This window comes from Lampris incognitus, chromosome 3, assembly GCF_029633865.1.
Source record: "Lampris incognitus isolate fLamInc1 chromosome 3, fLamInc1.hap2, whole genome shotgun sequence".
NCBI classification, from domain to species: Eukaryota; Metazoa; Chordata; class Actinopteri; order Lampriformes; family Lampridae; genus Lampris; species Lampris incognitus.
Window position 1 is genome coordinate 40,630,382 of NC_079213.1, and position 27,853 is coordinate 40,658,234.

At 44.1% G+C, this 27,853-nt stretch overlaps 1 protein-coding gene across 1 annotated transcript; it reads right to left on the minus strand.

Moving 5' to 3' along the window:
- Window positions 1–711: 711 nt before the first annotated feature.
- hspa14 (heat shock protein 14) lies at window positions 712–27,342 on the minus strand. Its single transcript, XM_056276663.1, has 14 exons — window positions 26,916–27,342; window positions 24,955–25,035; window positions 22,280–22,362; window positions 22,056–22,122; window positions 21,804–21,909; window positions 21,626–21,716; window positions 21,252–21,356; window positions 11,774–11,935; window positions 11,492–11,647; window positions 3,444–3,546; window positions 2,157–2,372; window positions 1,108–1,269; window positions 963–1,030; window positions 712–879 (listed from the first exon to the last, which is right to left on the minus strand). Exons 1-14 carry the CDS (start codon window positions 27,081–27,083, stop codon window positions 801–803), a joined length of 1,647 nt encoding a protein of 548 aa, XP_056132638.1. The 5' UTR covers window positions 27,084–27,342; the 3' UTR covers window positions 712–800.
- Window positions 27,343–27,853: the final 511 nt, after the last annotated feature.

Sequence of the window (27,853 nt, forward strand, 5' to 3'; positions counted from 1 at the left end):
GCTATGGGTAGGATGGAGTGGGAGATTGACAGGTGGGTTGGTGCAGCATCAGCAGTAATGTGGATGTTGTACTGGACCGTTGTGGTGAAGAGGGAGCTGAGCCAAAAGGCAAAGCTCTCAACTTACCAGTCAATTTTCCAACCCTCACCTATGGTCATGAGCTTTGGGTATAGAGACTGAAAGGGTGAGATCGCAGATACAAGCGGCTGAAATTAGTTTCCTTCGTAGGGTGTCTGGGCTCAGCCTTAGAGATAGGCTGAGGAGCTCGGACATCTGGAGGGAGCTCAGAATAGAGCCTCTGCTCCTTTGTGTCGAAAAGAGCCAGTTGAGGTGGTTCAAGCATCTGATTAGGATGCCTCCTGGGTGCCTTCCTTTGGAGGTTTTCGCGCACATCCAACTGGGAGGAGACCCCGGGGTAGACCCTGAACTCGCTGGAGGGACTACATGCCCAATCTGGCCTGGGAACACCTTGGGATCCCCCAGGAGGAGCTGGAGGGCATTGCTGGGGAGAGGGATGTCTGGAGTGCCCTACTTAGCTTGCTGCGACCGCGACCCGACCCCAGAGAAGTGGCTGATGATGAGATGAGATGATGCTAAGAGAGTGAACACTTATCAATCAGGTATTTTCACTGGAGTAAATACTTTTTGAAGACACAGCATGTCTTTTTAAAATTTACATTTTATATTGTCCACTTGAGTGGGGCAGAATAAAATTGCAATTTAATTTGAAAGCATTTATTAAACAAATACGTTTATTAAGCAAAGATACATTTCATAAACTAGCTAGCAATGTGGTGGTTTCAGAATGCAGCAGCTATGGTGATGGCCTCTTGCTTGCCAGTACTCTGATCTTCACAGGAAACATGCAGCGAGCCATCCCTGTAACACATAAACACATCAATAGTCACCCAGAGAGGTTACTATGATGAAAGTTTGCCAACTGACACAAGAACCATCAGTACCTCTTCATAGTCACCACTGCATTAATGCCATACACGTCCTCTTTGGGTTCCAGGTCTCTAAGCACAATCTGAGAGACACAATTTATTAGTGAACAGGCACCAACACATTTGTTCCCCCGTCACATTCCCCTTTCACTTAATTTACCTTGGCTAGTTTCTCTGGCTGATCTGCAGTTCTCTGGTACAGTTCCAAACAAAGCGAGGACAATTGGCCCTGTCCATTCAGGGTGTGATGACGGCGTGCAGGAAGGGGAGTGCCAGATGGGAGGAGCACATTAAACACCTCCACTCCATGTTCATCCACTTCCTTTGACATACATAGCCAGTGAGAACAAATTAGGATTAATTTTGTGTTAGTGATTTTCCCTTTGTATGTTTGAAGTAGGGCTGTCACAATTATTACATAATCGCCTGATCGCGATTATCTGACCTGACCGCGATCGTTTTGCATAATGGTTAGAATCGTTTCCATTCACTTGTATAAAAACAGCTGGATGAAACTAACAGAAATGTCATATTTCCATCATTATTTCTACGTTGTTTTCCACCGTTTGTTGCTTGACTGGTGCTCTTTTAATGACGTCATCTTGTTGCGCCCCTGGCACATGAGCGATGAATTAGCGCCAACAAACTGTTTACCTTGAGACACCTATTCTACAATATTCTATAATATTCTATAATATTGGACAACTGCATTTGGACGAGCATGTGTTGACATTATCATCATGGACGTAGTTGCAAAGCTAAACAGCACAGCAGCGCTGTGGGCACATGCTGGTCTTAAGCCAGACGAAAAAGGAGAGCCCCATAACTTGGAGGAGGCCATTTGTCAGATTTGTAGCAAGAATATGGCAGTCAAAAGCGCTAATACCACAAATTTAAAAAAACATCTACGGATCCACCACCCCACCCAATTCACCGAATTTGGACAGACGATTCAGAAAATAGGGTAATTGGCCAAGTACACTTGGGGAGGAAAAAAGGGGGGGAAAGCCAAGAAAAAATAAAAAGACAAATTCTTGATTGTGATTATTTGTATGACAATTAATTGTCAACTAAAATTTCACGCTCGTGACAGCCCTAATGACAAGTTGTAAAAATCTACTCAAGTGGCATATTAAATAAGATTTTTAGATCAATAATGTATGACTTCCCCAGATTATTTTGTGGGTATTTTTGGATTCTCAGCTGTACCTTTACTAGTATGTCTGAGGCACAAGCGTCAACTGTGAGTGACTCTTCCTCGGGGGAGAAGCTATCTCTGCCCACCAGCAAGCCTGCTTCCACAGCTGCACCCACAGCGATGACCTCATCTGGAGGGGTGGAGCTCAGCAGCTCTACATCAGGAAAGAGCTCTCGAATCATGTGCTGGAGACGGGGAATCCTGGCCGAGCCACCACAGAGGATCACCTGAAACATTGAGGATGAACATGTGTATGTACGTAGGGGTCTTTGACAGCTTGTGCGTGGGTGTGGTCTGCATGTGTGACTGTGCTTGTTATATTACTCACATGATGGTTTGATCAGGTCACTCTGCTTGAGGACTGACTGTGGTGTCAAGGTGCCTTTGGGGCATGTTCCTGGAAAGTTGACTGCTCTCAACTAATTTGACAATTCACAATCTAAAAACGTAATCCCAAATTTAAATTTCTTTTTTTTTTTTAACCCTGTTGTAATTGTTTTGACTCTATTAAGCCAGCTCTTTGTGTGGTATATTTAAAGAATTAAAAGTACAGTTAACCAAACAGCATTGGGGAAAACTGCAACATACTACGTTTGGACTAATGTTTCATTAGTTAAAATACAAGATTCAAGAACGTCTCCATATATAAAATAGTTTTCTTATATTCTGTGCACATATTTAGTTAAATCTTCATTACCGAGTTTTCTCTCTTATGCAGAAGTGATATCTCCACCAAACAAATGTGGCAGGCACAACAAGACGCTTATTTAAAAACCACATGATCAGACTTAAGTATCACCTCCTCTTATTTGTGCCATTTTGTCGTACAACACGATGCCACAAATTCCTCAACTCACACCATTCAGTTGTACGTGAAGGACTTTTGCTCTGCCTGAGGAAAATGGTGGTTACACCAGCTACTGACCAATTTTCTGATCAACAACCTTTTCTTGAAGGAATCTGACAAACATGCATGTCCATCCATCCACCCATCCCTGGCGGCCTGTCCAGGGTGTCTCCCCGCCTGCTGCCCAATGACTGCTGGGATAGGCTCCAGCATCCCGCGACCCCGGTTGGGATAATGGATAGATGGATGGAACATGCATGTCCACCTGTATTAAAATCCATAGACTTGTGCCAAGTTAACTAATTCGAGTGATTTCCTTTTATAATTGTAACTCAGTAACATTTTGTGAACAACAATCATTTACATACATGATCCCAAACAGTGGTCTACTTGAGAAAGCATATACATCTATAAGAGTTTTTAGAACCAGGCACACACACGCACAGTTTACCTTATTTATGTCCTTGGTGCAAAGTCCAGCCTGCCCCAAAAGAATTTTGATTGGCTGGATGCTCTTGTTGAAGAGAGAGGAGCATAGAAGCTCAAAACGAGCTCTGAGGAAACAAATCCAGAAGCAGTTAGTACTGGGGTTTACTTCTATAGCTCCACATTATAGTTGCTGTCTCAGAGAGCTTCTATATTGGTATAAAAGATGCAGCAGGTGATGATTAGGGTTGGTTACCAAACTCAATAATTTTAATTTCAATTTTCTCAACAACTGTTCATCCGATTGACTAAACACTTGGCAGGTGCACCATGGGTCTTGACGGTTTCATGCTCGTTTACTCTTTTTTTTTTTACAACTGAAATTACATCATGCATGTTCAATAATCCAGGTAAAAAAACAAAAACAAAGTTGAATCAGTTCATCTGGATAAAACTTTTATTGACAGAAACTTTTCTTCATCATCTAAGGGACCTCTTCAGTCTCAACTGACTGCAGGTGTCCCACCCTTATAACAATACAGTAGCACAACGAGGCTACAGACACACTCTGTTCCTCACTAGCCTCCTCTCTTAACAATCTCTGCCCTCTAGCATCCAAACCTGCTCGTAATGACCCCCTAGTCCATGGCTCACAGAGGTCATCAGGGGGCAAAGGGCAGGGCTCAGAGCAGCAGAGAGAAAATGGTGTAAAACCAGAGTCCACTGACTCCAGTGACTATCAGCATCTCCTAGCGTCATTCTCCTCCAGCTTAAAAACAGCTAAGACCACTTACTACCAGAACAAGATCTGTAGCGCCACTGATGCTTGAAAAATGTTTTTTGCTTTTAACTCACTCCTCAATCCACCTCCTCCTCTGACCTCCACTGTGCTCACTCCTGACATGTTCGCCTCATACTTTACTGATAAGGCTTCTACTGTCAGTAACCAGTTCTCTGAGCCTGGCCAACTCTATCTGCCGCAGCCAGATAACAGTGCCTCACTCACCTCATTTTCTCTCTTGACCGGGGAGGAAGACGCCAAGCTTCTGCTGGACTCCCATCTCACTACCTGTCTGCTGGACCCGATACCATCCAAGCTCCTACAGACTATTTCCGCCGCAATTAATCTCGCAGTCACACACATCATCAACTCCTCACTTACAATGGGTGTGTTCCCCACTGCATTTAAGCAAGCAAACCTACACTCAACCCAGCCCAGGTTGAAAACTACAGATTGGTTTCACTCCTGCCCTTTCTTTCAAAAATACTTGAGCGCACGGTCTTTAACCAAGTCTCTGAATTCCTTTCTGAGAACAATTTATATGATACGAATCAGTCTGGCTTTAAGCAGGGTCACTCTACCGAGACTGCACTCCTGTCGGTAATAGAATCACTGCATTTGGCTAGAGCTGCTGGTCAGTCCTCAGTTTTATTGCTGCTAGATCTGTCAGCTGCCTTTGACACGGTTAACCACCAAATCCTCCTGTCCACACTTACTGAGCTTGGTATCTCAGGATCTGCCCTCCGCTGGTTCAAGTCCTACCTCTCGGGGAGATCTTTTAGTGTGTCTTGGAGGGGAGAAGTGTCCAAACTGCATGGCTTCTCCACAGGGGTACCTCAAGGGTCAGGGCTTGGTCCCCTCATCTTCTCAATATACACCTACTCACTTGGTGCAATCATCCGCTCCCATGGTTTCTCATACCATTGCTATGCTGATGATATCCAGCTCTTCCTATCATTCCCGTCAGATGACCTCAGTCTCGGCTGGACATCATCATGCCTTGCTGATATAGCTGCATGGATGAAAGAATGCCACCTTCAGCTTAACCTATCCAAGACTGAGCTCCTTGTCATCCCAGCCAGTCCATCCCACAACAACAGATCAATATCCACCTCAGATCAACCCAACTCATACCCACAAAGTCTGCCCGAAACCTGGATGTCATGACTAATGACCAACTAACCTTTAAGGTTCACGTGGCCTCAATTGCTCGGTTGTGCCGATTTGCCATATGGACAACAGGAAAATTAGACCCTACCTGTCTGAGCATGCAGCACAACTCCTGGTACAGGCTCTTGTTATATCACACATTGACTACTGCAACTCCTTACTGGGAGGTCTCCCTGCATGCACTTTCAAACCTCTGCAAACGACTCCGAACACGGAGGCACACCTGGTGTTCAATGAACCCAAAACAGCCCATGTCACTCCACTGTTCATATCCCTTCACTAGCTCCCAGTTGCTGCCCGCATCAAATTCAAAACTTTAATGCTCGCTTACAAAACAGCCACAAAAACAGCTCCTGCCTACCTGAACTCCCTCATTCAGGTCTACGCTCAGTCCCGCTCACTACGCTCTGCCAATGAAAGGTGCCTGGCACTTCTGCCACAACGGTGCCCTAGGTCATTAGTAGGGATGCCCCCCGAAACCTGGTTCTAAATGGGAACCGGTTCTAAATTAGTAAAAACCGGAGCATTTTTAAGATCCGACGTTTTCGGCTCTGCTATCGGTAGTCGGTAGGTACTCGAGAAATCATGGAGTGAGATTTATATTGTGGCAAATGTGTTTTTCGAGGAATTTAAACGTCGCGAACATAATCTTGTTTGCCGTTTTCTCCATCTCTCTCTCTTACTGCGCGAGGGGCGGGACTGTGATGTGCTCCACACACTCGCTCACACACGCACAGACAGCTCTGCTCAAGTGCTCATCATGGCGGAGAGAACTAAACGTTCAAAAGTTTGGGTATATTTTTCAAAAGTCGATGACAACAACGCTCGTTGCCACAAGTGCAACAAATCATTTGCCAGTAAGGGTGGCAATACAAGCAATCTGTCGAAACATCTTTTGTTGAAACATGGTATTAATCTGCAGAAATGCGGAGTTTTCGACTGCTTTGCTTGTAGTGTTCAATCCACGTCCACTGCAGGTAAGCCGTATGAGCCACAGATACGGAGTTAACTAGGCTAATAACGAATTATTACGAATAGGCCAATAAATAAAATATAATTGCTTAGCTAATTGTTTAGCTACAAATATATAAGCCATAGATACAGAATTAGCTAGGCTAATAACGAATTATTACGAATAGACTAATAAATAAAATATAATTGCTTAGCTAATTGTTTAGCTGCAAATATTTGAAAGATTTCACAACTTTTTGTAGATTGTCAGGCTGAGGCTGCAGCCACCATGTCCCAGCCCACCCCTCCTCCCTCTACCACCACCGGTCCCAGCCAAGCCCAAAGTCCCTTCACACTAGCAGCTAGTGGAAGGATGACGGAGGATAGGGTGAATGAGTGTCACAGGGCTGTGACCCAGTTTGTTGTCAAAGGCCTGCGCCCCATCTCTACAGTGGAGTCCAAGGGCTTTAGGTAACAACTAATCAGTCAGTGTATATTGAGTTTTTTTTAATACATAGTTGTCAAAAAGGGGAGCAGCTTTGTTATAAGTTATTGAAGCAGCTATTCCCACCACTCCACACAAATTTACAATAATTCAATCCTTTCTTTACTTTAGGGAGATGACCAATGCTCTCAACTACAAATATACCCCTCCCTGCAGGAATGTCCTCAGTAACACACTGATTCCTGTCTGGTATAATGTTGAAAAGGCCAATGTTATCGCAGAGCTTAAAGATGTGCCAAAGTTAGCCATTACAACTGATGGGTGGACCAGCTTAACTCAGGACCACTACCTCATGGTTACAGCACATTACACAAGCCAAGGCAGTGTGAAACAAAAGGTGCTTAAAACCAGAGCTGTTTACCAGGCACAAACAGGAGATGTATTGGCAGAGGAGATCACATTAATTCTTGAAGAATTTAGCACAGAAGTGGGCAAGATTGTAGCAGTGACAGTCGACAATGCTGCTAATATGGATGTTGCCATAAGGAAACTCCATGTCCTGAAAATCGGATGCTTTGCTCACACACTGAACATAGCAGCGCACAAAATCTATCAGATCAGTGCCATTGACAGGTGGGCAGGAAGAATCAGGGCAGTGGTTGTCTGGATGAAGAGGTCATCCATGGCTAAAACAGTCCTGAAAGAAAAGCAGCAACTCCTAGGTAAGAAGCCAGTTCAACCTATTAAAGCATTTTTTTAAAATTCCCAATCAAATTTTAATTAATTTTATTATATATTCAAGTGTGCTGTGATGAAAATTTTGTTTGTTTCAGACCTTCCCCAACACACAATGATCCTTGATGTGAAAACAAGGTGGAATTCTCTCTTCCTTATGGTAGAAAGATTCATGGAGCAATACCCAGCAATCCAAGCTGCATCCATGGACCCACGACTCAGGAAACAGATGGAAAAGGACAAATTGGGCCGGCTGAAAGATGAGGATTTCCAGAAGGCTGAGGAGTTTGTACAACTCATGCGTGTCATGTACACATCCACCCTGTGCGTCTCCAGTGAACAACCTCCCACCTGTGGCCAAATCCTCCCGATCCTCAGGAAACTTGAAGACCATTTCACAGTGCAGGAGGAAGACACACTGTTTGTCTCGAGCATTAATGAGAAGGTTTGGGGGAATCTCTCTGGACGTTACCAGGAAGACACCATCCAGGCCTTCCTACTCGAGGCGACAGCGATGAACCCCAGGTTCAAAGGGAAGATGGAGAGTGATGCCACCTGGGACCGGTTGAGGGAGGCAGCTGTAGCAGAGGAGGAGGGCCACACAGAGGAGCAGGGCCACACAGACACAGACCAGCAGCAACAGGAGTCAGAAGAAGAAGGAAAGGAGGAGACAGCCACTCCACTCTACAAACCAAGGAATGCCTTGGAGGAGCTGTTTGCTGATGAAGACATGGAGCTGCAGACCACCATGCGGCAGAACACCTTGTCCGTCAGTGAACGAGTTGATCACGAACTCCAACTCTACAAAGGCCTGCCTTCCATCCCCATGTCAGAATCCCCTGCTTTGTGGTGGTGGGAAAAGAGAGGTACTCTGCACCTGCTGACACAGCTTGCAACCACCGACCTCTGTGCCCAAGCCTCCTCCACCCCCAGTGAGAGGGTCTTCTCTACAGCCGGGGACACTATAAGTCAGGAGAGATCACGACTCCTGCCGGAGAAGGCAAATATGTTGACTTTTCTGCAGAAGAACTGTTAGGATAATGTTCTAGGTTCTTGTTTGTTTGAACTTCCGTTAGGCTTTTGCTGTAAAAATTTATTTTTAATATATATATTTTTTTTCTTTATCTTTATCTACTTTTATTTTTTTATCTTATTTGTTGTTGTTGAATGTTGATTATAATGTCTATAATTCAGATGCATTTAAAACATTGCTGCTGCTGTTGGTGCTGAATAAATAATGTTTATATTTATATAAAGTTATATAATAGAATAATAAAGCAATGTCGATTCTGTTCTTAATTAAGTGTCTTTTTTCTTGCATAATAATCAAAAAGAACCGATAAGAGTATCGATAAAGTACCGAACCGATAAACAGTATCGATGAGAGTAGTAGTATCGATAAAATCCTAACAATACCCATCCCTAGTCATTAGCCAGACTCTTTAGTTCCCTGGTGGTGGAACGAGTTACCAAACTCCATTCGATCTGCTGAGTCCTTCTCCCATCTTTTAGAAGAAGCTAAAACCCAGAAAAACCACACTTAACCAGGGCCTGTTTAATGTAGGATTTCTCCCCTTCCACGGCCGCTGTGTTGGTGGGGACATCGTCAGCTTGATGGTAGAGCATCCTGATGACTGTGCTCCAGTGGATGATGAGAGTTAAACCTTAAATACTGATCAGTATGTGTCAGTTTACGGTAAATATCACCAATCAAATGTCCCCCATCATCAACTGCAGTTTCACAGTGTAAGAAGACTAACCTGTCATGTTCCACATCCTCCCTGGTGAACTTGATGTGGTGTCCACAGAGTTAATGTGGTCGGTAAAATGTGGTACGTCCTGAGATTTAATTTTAACCCAGGTGTTGTCCACAAATCTGAAACAATGGCTAGGTGGTATCCCTGGATAGGACATCAGAGCCTCTTTTCCACTTCCTCCATATACAAGTTGGCCACTACAGGTGAGACTGGGGAACCCATAGCACACCCATGCTATGTATGCCATATGTATGCAATGCCTGAAGTACTGCCCCCTGCAGGTGAAGTACGTGTACTGAAGACTGCTCCTGAAGCTGTGTCTTCAGCCGTTTAGACTGAAGAGGTCACTTAGATAAAGTGTTGAAACGTTTTTCTCAATAAACGTGTCCAGATGAACTGATTCAACTTTCTCTGAACTGAAATTACATTTTAGTCATTACAGAGAGAGTAAAGTACCGAAAAAAGGTAACAATAGGGTACTGGTACCAGTTCAACTGTGAACGGTACCCAACCCTAGAGACAATGGATGGTACCCTCCATCTATGGCGTGCAGGATGTTTTGAGAGTTTTTACAGCAGAGCTCCAATTAACCGCTTCTTTCAGGGCTGAGTATGTACTACCTAGCTTTTTTTTTAATAAAAAAGCTATGCATTATCTGTATTTTGACCCCCCCCCCAAATAAATGTTTTCTATAGGCAGTTGAGTGTATTATTTTGTAAATGTGAGGTTGCCGTCCAGTACAAAGCCTATATGACTACCATCAAAATACCGACACAATACCACGTTTTCAACTGTGAGAGGGAATCAGTAAAGGCCTTCACAGAGGTCTAATGTCAGATGCGTTAGTGTTGTACGCTACCGTTCAAAAGTTTGGGATCACCCAAACAATTTTGTGTTTTCCATGAAAAGTCACACTTATTCACCACCATATGTTGTGAAATGAATAGAAAATAGAGTCAAGACATTGACAAGGTTAGAAATAATGATTTGTATTTGAAATAAGATTTTTATTACATCAAACTTTGCTTTCGTCAAAGAATCCTCCATTTGCAACAATTACAGCATTGCAGACCTTTGGCATTCTAGCTGTTAATTTGTTGAGGTAATCTGGAGAAATTGCACCCCACGCTTCCAGAAGCAGCTCCCACAAGTTGGATTGGTTGGATGGGCACTTCTTTGAGCAGATTGAGTTTCTGGAGCATCACATTTGTGGGGTCAATTAAACGCTCAAAATGGCCAGAAAAAGAGAACTTTCATCTGAAACTCGACAGTCTATTCTTGTTCTTAGAAATGAAGGCTATTCCATGCGAGAAATTGCTAAGAAATTGAAGATTTCCTACACCGGTGTGTACTACTCCCTTCAGAGGACAGCACAAACAGGCTCTAACCAGAGTAGAAAAAGAAGTGGGAGGCCGCGTTGCACAACTGAGCAAGAAGATAAGTACATTAGAGTCTCTAGTTTGAGAAACAGACGCCTCACAGGTCCCCAACTGGCATCTTCATTAAATAGTACCTGTTAGAGCCTGTTTGTGCTGTCCTCTGAAGGGAGTAGTACACACCGGTGTAGGAAATCTTCAATTTCTTAGCAATTTCTCGCATGGAATAGCCTTCATTTCTAAGAACAAGAATAGACTGTCGAGTTTCAGATGAAAGTTCTCTTTTTCTGGCCATTTTGAGCGTTTAATTGACCCCACAAATGTGATGCTCCAGAAACTCAATCTGCTCAAAGAAGTGCCCATCCAACCAATCCAACTTGTGGGAGCTGCTTCTGGAAGCGTGGGGTGCAATTTCTCCAGATTACCTCAACAAATTAACAGCTAGAATGCCAAAGGTCTGCAATGCTGTAATTGCTGCAAATGGAGGATTCTTTGACGAAAGCAAAGTTTGATGTAAAAAAAATCTTATTTCAAATACAAATCATTATTTCTAACCTTGTCAATGTCTTGACTCTATTTTCTATTCATTTCACAACATATGGTGGTGAATAAGTGTGACTTTTCATGGAAAACACGAAATTGTTTGGGTGATCCCAAACTTTTGAACGGTAGTGTATATGTGCTGCTCACATGAGACGTCTGCTGTGGACATAATGTAATATTCTTCAATTGGTTTGCACAGAGGCAAACAAGGTTGAACTCAATGTCACTGCTTCATGAATGCAATCTACTTGGCAGTATAGAGTGAAAGATACATATATGAGAATGTGATGACAGGGTGCGTGTCAGACGTGATACCTTGAGACATTGCAGTCAAAATCAATGCCATCATACAAAGAGTCCACAAAACAGTTGGCAGAGCCCAGTGTAGACAGAGAGTGTTTGGCGATGTCTGCTCCATTTATCAGCTTCATCATCGCTCGTGTGTTACCGCTCACATCCTGCTTATATGACCTGCACAACAGAGACAGAGAAACACACAGCTTGTAAATACTTACACAAACAAATGGTGTAAGTCTGTTTCCTTTGAGAGAAAGACTGGTATAGAAAACAAACAGTTTGCCCAGATATGCTCCATACCGTTTAAACTCTGCCACAAAATACTGTGCAAGGGCCTGTGTGAAGCTCTCTCCACCAGTGCTGTGGTCGGTGAATGTGTTCAGGACCCGGAACATTCCACCATTCACCTGCAGAGCTGTGACACTCAGAGATGTCCCACCCAACTTGTAAACCAGGACGTGGCTGCAGTGAACATGGTCAGACATGCAAAACATGTTAATATCCACGCGGTACGGTGAGTAGAAGAGTGCAGCTGCTGAAGAAACTGTGAAGGCTCAGCTGAAAAGACATCGTCTCCCCGTTTGATGTAAACATCACCGAGTAAAACAGGGTGAAATATTAAATGAAGAAAGTCAATGTAATGTTTTTAAGAGCTGCTGGACTAGAATGAAACAGCAGCTAAAGCTATTACAGTTTCAGCAGCCAATCAAAAAAACAGATATACAGCTCAAGTAGCAGAACATTTTATAAGAGTCAGATTAAAGTTGTGACTTTTGTCATAATTTCATCAAAACCGTCCTAATGAGAGCAGCCGATAGTAGTAGTAGTAGTGGTAGTGGTAGTAGTAGCAGTAGTAGCCTTAGTAATAGTAGCAGTAGTAGTGGTAGTGGTAGTAGTGGTAGTAGTAGTAGCAGTAGTAGTGGTAGTAGTAGTAGTAGTAGTAGTAATTGTTAACATGTTATCTCTATGCATCCCTATTTAGTTAATGGAATGGAGGACAGCTCCCCTTCTGGTCAGGTTATGCATGTGCAGGGTATTGCCCCTTCTAGGTGGGAGTCTCTTGTCATGCGCAGTTGTGATGGTGCTCATGCTGAGAGCACGTTGCTGGTCGCTTGGGATCGTGAAGAAATGGAGTGAATAAAGTCGGTTTCACTGAAGATAAACGTCGTGTTTATTCAGAACAAGCTTAGTAGTCAACATTGGTAGCAGTCGATGGTTAGCAGAAAATGGCTTCTGCTAGCTACAAAGTTCCACCGAAGTTCGATGAGTCCCGACCGTACGAGAGTTGGAAAAATGAAGTTGCTGTGTGGAAGCTCGTTACTGAGCTGGATAAGAAGAAACAGGCCCTTGCTGTCGTCCTGGGGCTTGAAGGAAGGGCAAGGGATATCGCCATGGAAATACCCGCTGCAGACTTGAATACAGATGGGGGTATGGACGTTTTAATTGCAAAACTAGATGGAATGTTTCTCAAAGAAGAGAGGGACCGCGCTTACGATGCTTATTCGTATTTTGACTGTATCAAGAAGGACAGTTCTGTGTCCATGGCGGACTATGTGATTGACTTTGAGCAGCGATACAATAGAATGAAAAAGTATGATATGACTCTTCCCGATGCCGTATTGGCTTTTAAACTTTTGGATACGGCTTGTCTAGACGAGAGGAGTAGGCAAATGGCGCTGACAGCGTGTACGGATCTAACGTTTGCGGCAATGAAGTCCGCGCTCAGGAGGATTTTTGGAGGGAAAATACAAGTCGACGCGACTAATGGCATACAAGTAAAAGATGAAGTGTTCTACACAGAGCAGCGCTCGCGAGGAAGATTTAAACGAACAAGTAACGTTGTGCAGCACGCTGGACAAGAGTCACAGACAACACAGGTTGGACAACAAAAGCCACCGTTACAAGGTACTAACCCACTGGATAGGTTCGGTAGGCGATCAAAATGTGCTGTATGTCAGAGCACGTTCCATTGGGCCAAGGACTGTCCCCACAAGAAGAGCCAGCAAAAGTAGAGGACACATTGCTTACCAAAGCCTCGCTGTCTGAATCAGCATCAGAGATCTTTCTGACTGAGTCGTTAGGGACAGCTATCATTGATACTGCATGTACCCGCACAGTATGCGGAGAAAAGTGGTTGGAAAATTTTGTCGCAGACCTCAGTCAAAGCCAAGTGAACCAGATAGCGCAGAGTGAAATTCCAAGCAGCAGACCATTTCGCTTTGGAGATGGGAATATAGTACATTCCTCCAAAATACTGAAACTGCCTGCAAAAATAGGACATACAAAATGTCAAGTGGAAACTGAAGTAGTTAAAACTGATATCCCACTGCTTCTGAGTAAGACTTCACTGAAAAGGGCAGGGACCATTTTGGATATGGAGAATGATAGTGCTGTGATGTTTAATCAAAATATCCCTCTTGAATTAACCAGCTCGGGACACTATTGTATAGATATCAGAGACAAGAGCACAGAAACAAAGCCAATAGAAACTGAAGCACTGACGGCTCCAGAGAACAGCCTGAATGAAGATGAGGTCCTCACAGTCACAGAAAATATGACCGCAAATGAGAAACACAAAGTTCTTCTGAAATTGCATAAACAGTTCGGTCACGCCTCCGCCGAGAGGCTACAGCGGCTCATCAATAGCTCTGGAAATAAAGACACAGAGTGTGACACGATTTTGCAGCACATAGTACAGGACTGTGACATTTGCCAGAGATACAGCAAGACGAAGCCAAAGCCTGCTGTGGGCTTGCCTCTTGCTTCAACATTTAATGAAACGGTGGCAGTAGATTTGCATGAGTTGGAACCAGGGGTATGGTACCTCCACATCATTGATCAATTCACAAGGTTCAGCGCAGGAAGCATTGTAAAAACCAAGAAGTCCTCAGAGATCGTCAAGTCATTTCTTCATACATGGATAGGAATCCACAGCGCCCCCCAGAGGCTCTACAGCGATAACGGAGGAGAATTCAATAATGCAGAGTTCCGTGATATGGCTGAGAACTTTAACATTGAGACGAAAACAACAGCGGGATACAGTCCCTGGAGCAACGGACTACTGGAGAGGCATAATCAGACCCTCACCGACATCATTCTGAAGGTCAGGCGAGAATGTGGCTGTGACTGGGAAACGGCCCTGGACTGGGCTCTTATGGCTAAGAACAGTATGCATAATGTGCACGGCTACAGTCCACGTCAACTTGTGTATGGTTTGAATCCTAACCTTCCTTCTGTACTGGTTGATAAACCACCCGCACTAGAGGGTACTACTATGAGTGCTAGAGTAGGAGAGCACATTTCGGCCCTACATGCTGCTAGAAAAGCATTCACTGAAGCAGAGTGCTCAGAAAGGATAAGACGAGCACTACGTAAACAGCTCAGAGCTACAGATGAAAAATATGACATGGGTGACAAAGTGTATTACAAACGAGCTGAATGTAATGAGTGGAAAGGACCAGGAATTGTTATTGGTCAGGATGGAGCTGTTGTTTTTGTAAGGCATGGTGGAATCTTAGTGCGAGTACATCACTCTAGACTTTCCAAGGTGAACACAAGGGTTAACGAAGAACAAATGGTACAAAATGAAAATGATGCTGAAACGGTAAATGATGAACAAGACACAGAAACAGGAAATGATGAACAAGGTATAAACAATGTAGCTGATGATTTAGCCAGTGAACAAAATAGAGAGAATGAGTTACCTGAAAGTAATGTTGCACAAACTGAAATGGCCCATAAGCCTAATGCACATGATAATCCTGTCCCCTCTGCAGGTATGAGTTTAAAAACAGGACAGACTGTAACATATATGAACAGAGGTGACAATACTCTACTTAGAGCAAGAGTCTTGGGGAGAGCAGGCAAAGCTACAGGGAAATATAAAACATGGTATAACATGCAACATCTAGAGAATAATGGAAGTGATTGGCAAAAGGTATCAGTTGATATCTCAGAAGTTGATAATCTTCACATAGAAACAGACAGAGAAGCTGATGTACTTATAACGAAAGACATCTCATTTGATGCAGCTAAACAGGAAGAAATAAAGAACTGGCACAATAATAATGTCTTCGAGGTAGTTAAAGATGCAGGTCAGAAATGTATCTCTACTAGATGGGTTTGTAGTCTTAAAGAAACACCTAAGGGTATTGTGCCTAAAGCACGACTGGTTGCCAGAGGTTTTGAAGAGATAAATATTCAAGAGCTACAAAAGGATTCCCCTACATGTGCTACTGATTCACTTAGACTTATGTTATCAGTGATATGTCAAAACCAGTGGGAAGTGCATTCTATGGACATCAAATCGGCATTTTTACAGGGTATGGAGCTATCCAGGGATATTTATATCCGCCCCCCTACAGAAGCAGGCTGTGAACATGTTGTATGGAAACTTAAGAAATGTGTTTATGGACTTGCAGACGCATCACTATATTGGTACAACAAAGTGAAGGAAATCATGCAGACTACTGGTGGTAGAGTGTCTCAGGTGGATCCAGCAATATTTTATTGGTTGGATGAGCAATGTAAGGTCACTGGGGTGCTTGCATGTCATGTAGATGATTTTCTCTGGGCAGGCACATCAAACTTTTCATCAAACGTAATCCCGCAACTAAAATCTGTGTTTAAGGTTGGTCGTGAGGAGCATGAAAAGTTTTCTTATGTAGGAATGGATTTTGTAACGGTAAACGGTGAGGTACAGGTACACCAACAAAGTTACATTGACAATCTGCAGCCTATACCCATTCAAGCAGGTCGGGCCACACAGAGAAGTGAGCCCCTTAATGACACTGAAAGAGAGCAGCTACGGTCAAAAATAGGACAAATCCTATGGGTTGCTAAACAAACAAGACCTGATGTTATGTTTGACTCGTGTTGTTTGGCTTCTAATATAAAAGGGGCAACAGTACAATCTATTCATGAGGCTAATAAGGTTATCCGTAAGCTTAAATCTGAAAAGGTAACACTCAGATTCCAACATCTGGGAAACACTGATGCTTTGAACTTGATAGTATTCAGTGATGCTTCGTTTGGGAACCTCCCTGATGGAGGTACACAGGGAGGTACTTTGATAACACTTATGGGAGAAAGAGGGAAGTTTTCCCCACTCAGCTGGCACTCTAAGAAAATCAGACGTGTGGTTCGCAGTACACTCGCAGGGGAAACTCTTGCTATGTCAGATGGAGTAGACAATGCAATGTTTCTGGCCACACTATTTTCTGAACTAACTACTGGCAATGCTGAACTGAATGCTCCCTCCGTGCTCTGTGTGACTGATAACCACTCTCTGTATGATGCTCTCAAGTCTACAAAGCAAGTCACAGAGAAAAGACTTAGGCTGGAAATCAGTAGCATTAAAGAACTCATACAAAGCAAGAAGATCAAGGAGGTGCGTTGGTCAGACACGAAAACTCAACTCGCTGACTGTCTCACAAAGAAAGGAGCATCGGCTCTTGTGCTCTTAAAGGCACTCTGTGAAGGACAATGGGACCTGGGTTAAAAGGGTGTTGGATGGACAATTGATTTTGTTCTCAAATGTTTCCATGACATGTTGATTTCTCTGGAAATGCATGTTCCATAATTCACGCTGTGAATTTCATTTTTTGTTTTCTGTTTATTTCTTTAAAAAAAAGAGAATGAGATTGTTAACATGTTATCTCTATGCATCCCTATTTAGTTAATGGAATGGAGGACAGCTCCCCTTCTGGTCAGGTTATGCATGTGCAGGGTATTGCCCCTTCTAGGTGGGAGTCTCTTGTCATGCGCAGTTGTGATGGTGCTCATGCTGAGAGCACGTTGCTGGTCGCTTGGGATCGTGAAGAAATGGAGTGAATAAAGTCGGTTTCACTGAAGATAAACGTCGTGTTTATTCAGAACAAGCTTAGTAGTCAACAGTAATGGTAGTAGTAGCCGTAGTAGTAGCAGTAGTAGTGGTAGTGGTAGTAATAGTAGTAGTAGCGGTAGTAGTGGTAGTAATGGTAGCTGTAGTAGTAGTAGCAGTAGTGGTAGTAATAGTAGCTGTAGTAGTAGTGGTAGTAGTAGCTGTAGTAGTAGTAGCGATGGTAGTGGTAGTAGTAGCAGTAGTAGTAGTGGTAGTAATAGTAGCGGTAGTAATAGTAGTGGTAGTAGTAGTGGTAGTAATAGTAGTGGTAGTAATAGTAGCGGTAGCGGTAGTAGTAGTAGCGGTAGCAGTAGTGGTAGTAATAGTAGTGTAGTAGTAGTAGCGGTAGTAGTAGTGGTATTGGTAGTAGTGGTAGTAGTAGTAGTAGCGGTAGTGGTAGTAATGGTAGCGGTAGTAGTAGTAGCAGCAGTAGTAGTACTGGCAGTAGTAGTAGTAGTGGTAGTAATAGTAGTAGTGGTAGCGGTAGTAGTAGTAGTGGTAGCAGTAGTAGCGGTAGCAGTAGTGGTAGCGGTAGTAGTGGTAGCGGTAGCAGTAGTAGTAGTGGTAGTAGTAGCGGTAGCAGTAGTAGTAGTGGTAGCGGTAATAGTAGCAATAGTAGTAGTGGTAGTAGTAGTAGCGGTAATGGTAGTAGTAGTAGTAGTGGTAGTAGTAGCAGTAGTAGCAGCAGTAGTAGTAGTAGCGGCAGCAGTAGTAGTGGTAGCAGTAGCCTTAGTAGTAGTAGCAGTAGTAGTGGTAGTGGTAATAGTGGTAGTAGTAGTTGTAGTACTAGCAGTAGTAGTGGTAGTAGTAGCCTTAGTAGTAGTAGTAGTGGTGGTGGTAGTAGCTGTAGTAGCGGTAGTAGTAGCCTTAGTAGTAGTAGTAGTAGTAATGGTAGTAGTAGCCGTAGTAGTAGCAATAGCAGTGGTAGTAAAAGTAGCAGTAGTAGCGGTAGTAGTAGTAGTAATGGTAGCTGTAGTAGTAGTAGCAGTAGTAGTACTGGTAGTAATAGTAGCTGTAGTAGTAGTAGTGGTAGTAGTAGTAATAGTAGCTGTAGTAGTAGTAGCGATAGTAGTAGTAGTGGTAGTGGTAGTAGTGGTAGTAGTAGTGGTAGTGGTAGTAGTAGCAGCAGTAGTAGTGGTGGTAGCGGTAGTAGTAGTAGCGGTAATAGTAGCGGTAGTAGTGGTAGCGGTAGTAGTACCAATAGTAGTAGTGGTAGTAGTAGTAGTGGTAGTAGTAGCAGCAGTTGTGGGATGTCACGGCCCTCGTTCCGTGTGGTGTAAGTATGTGTAATTGTCCCTCTCCAGGTAACGCCCCGCCTCCTGTGGAGCTGCTGGTTGAGCCCAGGTGACTCCAGTCCCTCATCAGCTGGGTATAAGACTTGGAGAGAGACACCCAGCAGGCCACTGTTGGCAGCCAGAGAGGGCGCTCTTGTTTTAATGGTCAGTGCTCCTTGAGAAGGAGGGTGAAAGCTGTGTTACTGTTCTTGTTTCTTTGTTTTGGTCTGATCTGAGTTTGTTTTTATGTAAGCCTGGTTAGTTAGTTTGTTTTTACTCCTGGTTCTGCCTCCCACCTTTCTTATTGCCCCGGGATACTTGTATTTTCTTTGTTACTTCCCCTCATCCCTTGGACCTTTAACGGGGAACGTAACACAGTAGTAGTAGCAGTAGTGGTAGTAGCAGTAGCAGTAGTAGTAGCAGCAGCAACAGCAGCAGTAGTAGTAGCAGCAGCAGCAGTAGTAGTAGTAGTAGTAGTAGCAGCAGCAGTAGTAGTAGTAGGTCACCACTCTAGCAGCTGAACATTCCAACACTCATTTAATTGCAGGAGAGGCTGAATTAAAAGTTAAAAATTTCACAAAATGTAAAAGAAAAACACAAGAGACACCAATAAAAAAAGTATTTCCACACCTCTCCTGAGCGAAAGCATGCAGATGTGTTAGGTGCAAGTGAGTATAGAGAATAAAGAACAATACATTACTGGCTTACAGCTAACCCACTATTTACACTGCTGCTCTATGCAAATACGAAAAACCATTACACTTAACTGCCATTAATTTCCTTTCTTCTTTTGCTTCTTCTTGTAATTATATATATATATATATATATATATATATATATATATATATATATATATATATATATATATATATATATACTACAAACCCCAACTCCAATGAAGTTGGGACGCTGTGTAAAACGTGAATAAAAACAGAATACAATGATTTGCAAATCTTTTTCAACCTATATTCAATTGAATACACTACAAAGACAAGATATTTAATGTTCAAACTGATAAAACTTGATTGTTTTTTGCAAATATTCCCTCATTTTGAATTTTATGCGTGCAACTCGTTCCAAACAAGCTGGGACAGGGGCAACAAAAGACTGGGAAAGTTGAGGAATGCTCAAAAAACACCTGTTTGGAACATTCCACAGGTGAACAGGTTAACTGGAAAAAGGTGAGTGTCATGATTGGGTATAAAAGGAGCATCCCCGAAAGGCTCAGTCGTTCACAAGCAAGGATGGGGCGAGGTTCACCACTTTGTGAACAACTGCGTGAGAAAAAAGTCCAACAGTTTAAGAACAATGTTTCTCAACGTACAACTGCAAGGAATTTAGGAATTTCATCATCTCCAGTCCATAATATCATCACAAGATTCAGAGAATCCGGAGAATTCTCTGCACGTAAGCGGCAATGCTGAAAACCAACACTGAATGCCCATGACCTTCGACCCCTCAGGCGGCACTGCATTAAAAACCGACATCATTGTGTAAAGGATATGACCACGTGGGCTCAGGAGCACTTGGGAAAACCATCGTCAGTTAACACAGTTGGTCGCTACATCTACAAGTGCAAGTTAAAACTCTACCATGCAAAGCCAAAGCCAGATATCAACACCACCCAGAAACGCCCCCGGCTTCTCTGGCCCGACCTCATCTGAGATGGACTGACGCCAAGTGGACAAGTGTGCTGTGGTCTGACGAGTCCACATTTCAAATTGTTTTTGGAAATCATGGACGTTGTGTCCTCCGGGCTAAAGAGGAAAAGGACCATCCAGATTGTTATCAGCACAAAGTCCAAAAGCCAGCATCTGTGATGGTATGGGGGTGTGTTAGTGCCCATGGCATCATGGGTAACTTGCACATCTGTGAGGGCACCATTAATGCTGAAAGGTACACACAGGTTTTGGAGCAACATATGCTGCCATCCAAGCGACATCTTTTTCAGGGACGTCCCTGCTTATTTCAGCAAGACAATGCCAAGCCACATTCTGCACATGTTACACCAGCGGGGCTTCATAGTAAAAGAGTGCGGGTACTAGACTGGCCTGCCTGCAGTCCAGCCCTGTCTCCCATTGAACATGTGTGGCTCATTATGAAGCGCACAATACGACAACGGAGACCCCGGACTGCTGAGCAACTGAAATCGTACATCAAGCAAGAATGGGAAAGAATTCCACCTACAAAGCTTCAACACTTAGTGTCCTCAGTTCTCAAACGCTTATTGAGTGTTGTTAAAAGGAAAGGTGATGTAACACAGTGGTGAACATGCCCCTGTCCCAGCTTTTTTGGAACATGGTGCAGGCATCAAATTCAAAATGAGTGAATATTTGCAAAAAACAATAAAGTTTATCAGTTTGAACATTAAATATCTTGTCTTTGTAGTGTATTCAATTGAATATAGATGGAAAAGGATTTGCAAATCATTGTATTCTGTTTTTATTCACTATTACACAACGTCCCAACTTCATTGGAATTGGGGTTTGTGTATATATATATATATATACACACACACACACACACACACACAAACACATATGTATATATATATATATATATATATATATATATATATATATATATATATATATAATTAGGGTGGTGTGGATGAGGGTATTACCTCTTTCCTGAGGAGCAATCCTGTCCAATGTTATAAGCCAACAGAGCTGCTGAAGGCTCATTAATCAGCCTCAACACGTGGAAACCTGCAGCCTCGGCTGCCTCCCTGCAAGCATCAACAAGACAACTGACTGGAAAGCATCAACAAAACAACTGACTAGAAAGCATCAATAAGACAACTGACTGGAAAGCATCAATAAGACAACTGACTAGAAAGCATCAATAAGACAACTGACTGGAAAGCATCAATAAGACAACTGACTAGAAAGCATCAATAAGACAACTGACTGGAAAGAGAAAATGCATCTGTCACATCGTGATTACTGAACTTCACAGTTTATGTAGGGACGTTGTGGTGATGATAGCGGAGCCTACCGCAGACTTTTCTTCTGCGTGTGTGTGAACTCAAAGGGAACTGTGATGACGGTGTCCGTCACATCGGAGCCCAGGGCCGACTGCGCCGTCTCTGGATAAACAATCCTTCCAAATCAGCTCCCTCAACATCTCCACAAACTGCCATTAAAAGCAAAACGCCTGGTGTTCAGCTGCTTACCTTTCATTTTGTGGAAGATGAGACTTGCGATCTCCTCCGGGAGAACGTACCGGGTTTGTTCCCCTGCTGTGATCTCATAGTGAGGCCTGTCTCCTCTGTTTACCACCTGAACACATCAGATCATCACTTCACATCCTCATCTAAGCAGGGACTTACAACAGCACTACAGGATGAGGTGACAGAATCCTCACAATCTGAAATGCATTTATATTTATGCTACTCCTTCATAGGCGGTGGGTGTGATTGACCTACTTTGGCCAGGACACCCACGGGACTTTTACTCTCAGCTTTGTGCATCTGTGCCTCTTGCTCCTCAAAACTAAACATCACGAAAGAGAAATGGTAAAAAGCAGAAAACTGATAATGAACGAAATGCCTCGGTGATACACAAACAGGAAGGTGTGATAAAAATATATAAAACTAGAAAAAGGTCTTTCAACAACAAATTTTTTTTGTTTTAAACAAAAACGACTCACCTTCTCCCCAGCACCTGTTTTACTTTGACAACAGTGTTGGCAGCACGACAGATCCGGCCCTGCTTTGCTGCAATACCTACAATCTGCAGGGAACACAATGAGGAACCATTACCTGCAAGCAGACTGCAGCATTAAGACCAGCCATCAACCTCTTAACAATGTGCATTTCTCATTCATTCATCTTCAGCCGCTTCTCCGGGGTCGGGTCGCAGTGGCAGCAAGCCAAGTAGGGCACTCCAGACGTCCCTCTCCCCAGCAATGCCCTCCAGCTCCTCCTGGGGAATCCCAAGGCGTTCCCAGGCCAGATTGGACATGTAGTCCCTCCAACGAGTTCTGGGTCTACCCCGGGGTCTCCTCCCTGTTGGCCGTGCCCGGTAAACCTCCAAAGGAAGGCGCCCAGGAGGCATCCTGATCAGATGCCCAAACCACCTCAACTGGCTCCTTTCGACACGAAGGAGCAGCAGCTCTACTCTGAGCTCCCTCCAGATGTCCGAGCTCCTCAGCCTATGTCTAAGGCTGAGCCCAGACACCCTACGGAGGAAACTCATTTCAGTCGCTTGTATCCACGATCTCACCCTTTCGGTCACTACCCAAAGCTCATGACCATAGGTGAGGGTTGGAAGGAAGATTGACTGGTAAATTGAGAGCTTTGCCTTCCGGCTCAGCTCCTTCTTCACCACAACGGTCCGGTACAACGTCCACATTACTGCTAATGCTGCACCAATCCGCCTGTCAATCTCCTGCTCCATCCTACCCTCACTCGTGAACAAGACCCCGAGATACTGGAACTCCTTCACTTGAGGCAACAACTCAAAAACAATGTGCATATTTGCAGTTAAATATCCAAAGGAACTAATTTGACAGACTAGTGCTATTTATAAAGTAGCACTTTTGGTTACTTATGTTGTAGCTACTTTACTATAGAGTTCACTAAACACTGGGCACAGATTTTAAAAAAACCTCCAGTTACAAGATGAAGAAATACACTGCTCAAAAAAATAAAGGGAACACATAAGCAATGCAATGTAGCTCCAAGTCAATCACACTTTTGAGATATTAACCTGTCCAGTTAGGAAGCAACACTGATTTGTGAATCAATTTCACCTGTTGGTAAATTGTCTAATTTCCACCAGGTGGAAATTAGACAATTTGCAAGACAACCCCTATAAAAGGAATGGATTTGCAGGTGGTGGCCACAGACCATTTGCCTGTCCTCATCTTTTCTGGCCGATCTTTGGTTAGTTTTTCATTTTGCTAGTGCCCTCACCACTAGAGGTGGCATGAGGCAGTATCTGCAACCTACAGAAGTTGCTCAGGTAGTGCAGCTCATCCAGGATGGCACATCAATGCGTGCTGTGGCAAGATTTGATGTGTCTCCCAGCACAGTGTCCAGAGCATGGAGGAGGTACCAGGAGACAGGCCAGTACACCAGGAGACGTGGAGGGGGCCGCAGGAGGACAACAACCCCGCAGCAGGACCGCTATCTGGTCCTTTGTGCAAGGAGGAACTGGAGGAGCACTGCCGGAGCCCTACAAAACAACCTTCAACAGGCCACTAATGTGCAGGTTTCTGCTCAAACAGTGAGAAACAGAATGCATGAGGATGGTATGAGGGCCCGACATCCACAATTGGGGCCTGTGCTCACAGCCCAACACCGTGCAGCCCGATTGACCTTTGCCAGAGAACATCTTGGTTGGCAGATTCGCCATTGGCGCCCTGTGCTCTTCACAGATGAGAGCAGGTTCACACTGAACACATGTGACAGACGTGAGAGAGTCTGGAGACGCTGTGGAGAACGTTCTGCTGCCTGCAACATCCTCCAGCATGACCGGTTTGGCGGTGGGTCAGTGATGGTCTGGGGAGGCATATCCTTGGAGGGCCACACAGACCTCTACATGCTAGCCAGAGGTACCATGACTGCCATTAGGTACCGGGATGAGATCCTCAGACCCATTGTCAGACCATATGCTGGTGCAGTGGGCCCTGGGTTCCTGCTCATGCATGACAATGCTCGTCCTCATGTGGCCAGAGTGTGTCAGCAGTTCCTCTATGTTGAGGGCATTGATGCTATGGACTGGCCTGCACGTTCCCCAGACCTGAATCCAATCGAGCACCTCTGGGACATCATGTCTCGTACCATCCGCCAACGCGATGTCGCACCACAGACTGTCCAGGAGTTGACCGATGCCCTGATCCAGGTCTGGGAGGAGATCCCTCAGGAGACCATCCGTCGTCTCATCAGGAGCATGCCCAGACGTTGTAGGGAGTGCATACAGGCACGTGGAGGCCACACACACTATTGAGCCTCATTTTGAATCGTCTTGAAGAATTTCCACAGAAGTTGGATCAGCCTATGTTCTCATTTTCCACTTTGATTTTGAGTATGATTCTGAATCCAGACCTTAATGGGCTGATGATTTTGATTTCCATTGATCATTCTTAGGTTATTTTGCTCTAAACACATTCCTCTGTCTAACAAATAAAGATTTTCAGCTGGAATATTTCATTCATCGAGGTCTATATTGTGTTTTTTAGGTGTTCCCTTTATTTTTTTGAGCAGCGTAGTTATAGATGCCACGATTTTTTCTGAATTATGCCGTTTCAACAGTTTAATGAGCACAAACTCTTCTAAGCTGTGACATATACCAAATAAGGACGTTGTTCAACTAACTTACCTGCTCAGTGTCCCTGAAGGCCACCACAGCTGGCGTGATTCTGTCACCCGCATCATTAGCAACTACATCGGCTCGCCCATCCTGGACAAAGTGGAGGCAAATGCATCATTACTTGATCTTTTCTCTTTTTGTATCATTTATCTAGCCTTGGGTTTATTATTTTTTATTATTGTTTATTTTACTTTCAGGCGGGGATAAAACTATGCAAATCCCATCAGCCTTCCAGTCACAATCCAAATGTTCTTACCACTGAATACCATTGCTTTATATTTACCTACTGACGGACCTACTGACTCATGTCAATGTCACTGAGTGAGTGAGTGAGTGAGTGAGTGGGAGTAGCGTGGTCCTCCCATGCGCTGTGTCCCCCTGGCGGGGCTCCTTACTGTCGGGTGGGGGAAGGTGGCTGGCGGCTCCACAAGTATCGGAGGAGGCATGTGGTAGTCTGCAGTAGGTGTCGACCGATGTTTTTTTTTTTTCAGGGCCGATACTGATACCGATTATTGGTAAGTTATGGAGGCCAGGTAAGTTGGGTCAGGTGAATCGGCCGTACTAAATTGTGCCTAGGTATGTGTGTGTGTGTGTGTGTGTGTGTGTGTGTGTGTGTGTGTGTGTGTGTGTCAGCCCTGTGATGGCCTGGCGGCCTGTCCAGGGTGTCTCCCCGCCTGCCACCCAATGACTGCTGGGATAGGCTCCAGCATCCCCGCGACCCTGAGAGCAGGATAAGTGGCTTGGATAATGGATGAATGGATGGATTTTCCTCTTTTCAGAAAAACGGCAGTATGTCAGCTATCATGATGGACCACCAGGTCAAGTTTGGCACATGTAGCATCACTGTATCCATGGATATAACGTACATAATACTGAAAGAGTCTGAGGGTTAAGCTCTAGGTTGACAATCGAAACATTGATTTAGAGCCTACAACTGACATGTTCGTGATTTCAAACGCTGACCTGAAGCCGTCACCATGCTGATCAGCTGGGGTAGTTACATGTTTAGGTTCAGTGCTGATCAGCTGGGGTAGTTACATGTTTAGGTTTAGTGCTGATTACCTGGGGGTAGTTACATGTTTAGGTTTAGTGCTGATCACCTGGGGGTAGTTAAATGTTTAGGTTTAGTGCTGATCAGCTGGGGTAGTTACATGTTTAGGTTTAGTGCTGATCACCTGGGGTAGTTACATGTTTAGATTTAGTGCTGATCACCTGGGGGTAGTTACATGTTTAGGTTTAGTGCTGATTACCTGGGGGTAGTTACATGTTTAGGTTTAGTGCTGATCAGCTGGGGGTAGTTACATGTTTAGGTTTGGTGCTGATCACCTGGGGTAGTTACATGTTTAGTGCTGATTACCTTGGGGTAGTTACATGTTTAGGTTTAGTGCTGATCACCTGGGGGCAGTTACATGTTTACGTTTAGTGCTGATTACCTGGGGGTAGTTACATGTTTAGGTTTAGTGCTGATTACCTGGGGGTAGTTACATGTTTAGGTTTAGTGCTGATCACCTGGGGGTAGTTACATGTTTAGGTTTAGTGCTGATCACCTGGGGGCAGTTACATGTTTAGGTTTAGTGCTGATTACCTGGGGGTAGTTACATGTTTAGGTTTAGTGCTGATCTCCTGGGGGCAGTTACACGTTTAGTGCTGATCTCCTGGGGGTAGTTACATGTTTAGGTTTAGCGCTGATCACCTGGGGGCAGTTACATGTTTAGGTTTAGTGCTGATCAGCTGGGAGTAGTTACATGTTTAGGTTTAATACTGATCTACATGTTTAGGCCCCTCTGAGCGCCCGATAACGCTGGACATGCAACTTACCGTTACAGAAGAAGTCTTACCGCAGCAGCGGATCTGCGGCTGGTTAGCCCGAAATGTTTTATGTTATGTACGAACAGCACAGCTAAATATTAACCTACCGAATCGTACATAAAACCACAAACAAGGAAAGATGTATTTCTGTTGCAAGTTACCTTAAATATCGCCACACAGGCACATGTGTAACCAAGGTGCACGCCAATAGCAGCCATGCTGTTTGCTGCCGCTTCTTCTTCGTCGTTCTTCTTCTTCTGCTGCTGCTTGTTCTTCTTCGTCTTCCTCTCTCGGTTTACTGGCGGATCGCAAACAACTTCAAGGTGCATACCGCTACCTACTGTACAAGAGTGTGTAATGTCATGGTCATTTTACCCCATTTCTTAAATTCTGCCCATCAACCTTGTCACTTAAGAAAGTAAAGAGTGCCTCCCTGTGGATTTTGAGCCCCTCTCCTTCTCTTCCCAGTAGCCCCGTCAGATTCCGCTGCCGTCTCGCCTCTCGGGCTTTATCCGGTAACCTTTCTCTTTCCACTTCATACATGTTACAATGCAATATTACATGTTCAGCGTTTTCTTTAACTTGACAGTTCTCACACGTATCACTTTCTTCTTCCACTTCTTCCGCTTCGTCTTCTTCTTCTGTAGTCTAATGGCAGTTGACACAAAGCTTTTTAGGTGCAATACTGCAACCTTCTGGACTGGAGTGTGGGTCTGGAGCCATAACCTGCTGCAGACATAGAGTCTGCAAACCACTGTTAAAATTGAAAATCAAACTGTGATAAATCATGTCAGAACTTTTATTTCACCTTTAATGTGAAACCTTAAACACTATGCAGACCAGCTGTCTCCAGTGTTCAGACAGCTGTTGAACCTCCCGAACATGGGAGATTAAACAGCTGGCCCTCTAGTGCGGTCATAACAACCTGGAGTTGAACACGCTCAAAACTGTGGAGGAGCCCCCCCCCCCCAACACTACACATCTCACCATTTTCAACAGCACTGTGTCTGGTGGGGAAACCTTCAGGTTTCTGGGATCCACAGTCGTCCAGGACCTAAAGTGGAAATTCACACAGTAACAATCACCAAAAATGCCCAGC

What these genes read in the sequence shown, in the direction of transcription:
- hspa14 (XM_056276663.1), bottom strand. Translation starts at nt 27,083, where the DNA reads ATGCACCTTGAAGTTGTTTGCGATCCGCCAGTAAACCGAGAGAGGAAG. An exon ending in GATTGCTCCTCAGGAAAGAG is followed by an intron (nt 11,936 to 21,251) that starts GTAATACCCTCA and finishes TGTTCACTGCAG; the next exon opens with CCACGTCCTGGTTTACAAGT. An exon ending in TTTGACTGCAATGTCTCAAG is followed by an intron (nt 3,547 to 11,491) that starts GTATCACGTCTG and finishes TTGTTTCCTCAG; the next exon opens with AGCTCGTTTTGAGCTTCTAT.